The sequence below is a fragment of the Rhagoletis pomonella genome, unplaced genomic scaffold (genome assembly GCF_013731165.1).
Source record: "Rhagoletis pomonella isolate Grant_MI unplaced genomic scaffold, Rhpom_1.0 Rhpom_scaffold_21451, whole genome shotgun sequence".
NCBI lineage: Eukaryota > Metazoa > Arthropoda > Insecta > Diptera > Tephritidae > Rhagoletis > Rhagoletis pomonella.
Window position 1 is genome coordinate 1 of NW_023479958.1, and position 2,272 is coordinate 2,272.

Sequence of the window (2,272 nt, forward strand, 5' to 3'; positions counted from 1 at the left end):
ACAAGTCCTTACATTTCAATATCGACTAGTTTGTTTGAAAAAATTGTGTGATGCTTGTTTGTTTTAACATTGATTCCTTTAATTTAAAATTTTCATTTTCAAAGTGACTCTCGATATTTTTAACCTGCTGAAAAGCTACATAGTCATTTTTTGCAAATTGTTTCAAGCGCTCAACAAGTTTTAAAGCCTCATCATATGATGTTATGGGGTCACTTATTTCTTCTGAAGGTTCATCTTCTGAATCACTTAAGTCCATAGCATCATCTGGTTCGTCAAATTGAATTTCTATATTGTTGTCCTCAGTGAAAACATTTTGATCTATTTGGAGAAAACCTTCGAAATCATTTGCCAAATCTAGTCCTTCCTGAAGCCTAGCATAGACTGCCAGTGGAATGTCATCTTCGGGATCAAAATCTGAAGGATCCTCTAAAGTTTCCAAAAATCCTGCTTTACGGAAGCAGTTTCGGATTGTTGTGGCTTCCACTTTATGCCAAGATGCTTTGATGAAATACACAGCTTCCAGTACATTAATCGATTTTGAGAGCTCTGAGGCTGAACTTGTATCGCCAATTTTAGTTATCAAGTGTTTTAAAACTAAGCTTCTATACAAAGTTTTAAAATTTTGGATTATACCCTGATCAAGGGGTTGGCTAACTGCCGTTGTATTTGGTGGCAAGAAACAAATTTTTATGTTGGTCAAGTCTAATTCCTTTGGATGAGAAGCCGCGTTATCTAGAAACAAGATAATTTTTCGATTCTGGGCTTTCATTCTTCGATTGAACTGCTGCAGCCATTCGCTCATCACTTCTCGAGTCATCCATGCTTTTTTATTAGACTTCCAATCCACTGGAAGTTTTGCAATTGGAACATGTTTAAAGGCTCGAGGACGGGCTGCTTTCCCTATAACCAAAAGCGGCTCCTTATCTCCAGCCATATTAGCACAGAACAAAATTGTGAGTCTTTCCTTTGATAGCTTACCTCCCACACATTTTTCGGATTTAAGAGCGAGTGTTTTGTCCGGTAAGGCACGAAAGAAAAGCCCACTCTCATCGGCGTTGTAAATGTCTTCAGGCTTGTACCCATTCAACAGAGTTGGCAGCTTTGTCCGAAACTGTTCGACATCATCCTGATTCACATCTGCAGCTTCACCAGATATGCATTTGAAGGAAACATTATTCCTTAATCGCCATTTATTTAGCCATCCATCCGAAGCATTAAAATTAGGTACCCCCAGTTTTCCTGCAATTTCCATTGCCTTTGCTTTCAAAATGGGACCAGAAATCGGAATTTTTTGACTCCTAGCCTTAGCGAACCAATCAAAACACATCCTGTCTATATCCGAGCCGCCTTCTTTAAGGAAACTTCGCTTTTGGTGAACATTAGATCCAGACTCCCATTTAGAACGAATTTTTTCTTTATTTTTATTAATTTCAGCAGCTTGCGTTTTTCCAATATTGAACCTTTTAAAGCAAAGGAAACGTGTACCTACAAGTTAAATTATGGACTCACTATACTTTACCTTTTTGCAATTCCACGTACTGATAACTTTTCTTTTTCGAAAACATTAATAATTTCCATTTTCTCTTTAATAGAAAGTAGCTTCTTTTTCGGTGCCATATTATTACGAACTTTGAACGCAACCACTCGCATGCAACTTACTTGACAAACTGAATAGAAAACCTCCTTTTACTTGACACGCACGGCTTGAGTGTGTGCATACATGTTAAAAGGGGAATCCCCTATTTCATTATTATAATGAACAACAAAGCTTGCTTGCGATGTTTTTGAATTTTGTCCGTTTATGAGAAATTTTTTCATGGAAATGGCTTGAAATACAGTGTCCGCGTCCGGTTATTAGAGCGTCCGTTTATTAGAATGATATTTGTATGAAAAAAGGATTGAAAAACCTGTGTACACAAAATTTGTCCGGTTATTGGAGCTGTCCGGTTATAAGGACTGTCCGTCTTGGGGAATTTCACTGTATTCCGAAAAACTTCATTTATGGTCCGATTTGCTTCAAATTTAAAATACGTATTACTAACATCAATAGAAATACACCTGCGAAAAATGGGCCCGATATGTGGCCCAGAGCCGAGTTTTTCCGATTTCCGTATAAGCTTATGAATGTCTGCTTTGGTTTCACCATCTACTATCTATATATTAATACGCTAACGAAATCCCATACAAATCTATTCCTCCCTAATGTTCCTATGTTTCTCAACCAATTTGAATGATTCTTCTTTTGTTCGAAAGGTATTTCAAAGGGGAGGTG

The 2,272-nt window shown here is 37.4% G+C and overlaps 1 protein-coding gene across 1 annotated transcript; it reads right to left on the reverse strand.

The window, feature by feature from the left end:
- Positions 1-13: 13 nt before the first annotated feature.
- Positions 14-1,753, reverse strand: LOC118732511 (tigger transposable element-derived protein 6-like). The gene is made up of 3 exons (XM_036461639.1): positions 1,520-1,753; positions 979-1,460; positions 14-732 (listed from the first exon to the last, which is right to left on the reverse strand). The coding sequence occupies exons 1-3, from the start codon at positions 1,648-1,650 to the stop codon at positions 26-28; spliced, it is 1,320 nt and encodes a 439-aa protein (XP_036317532.1). The 5' UTR covers positions 1,651-1,753; the 3' UTR covers positions 14-25.
- Between the last annotated feature and the right edge of the window lie 519 nt (positions 1,754-2,272).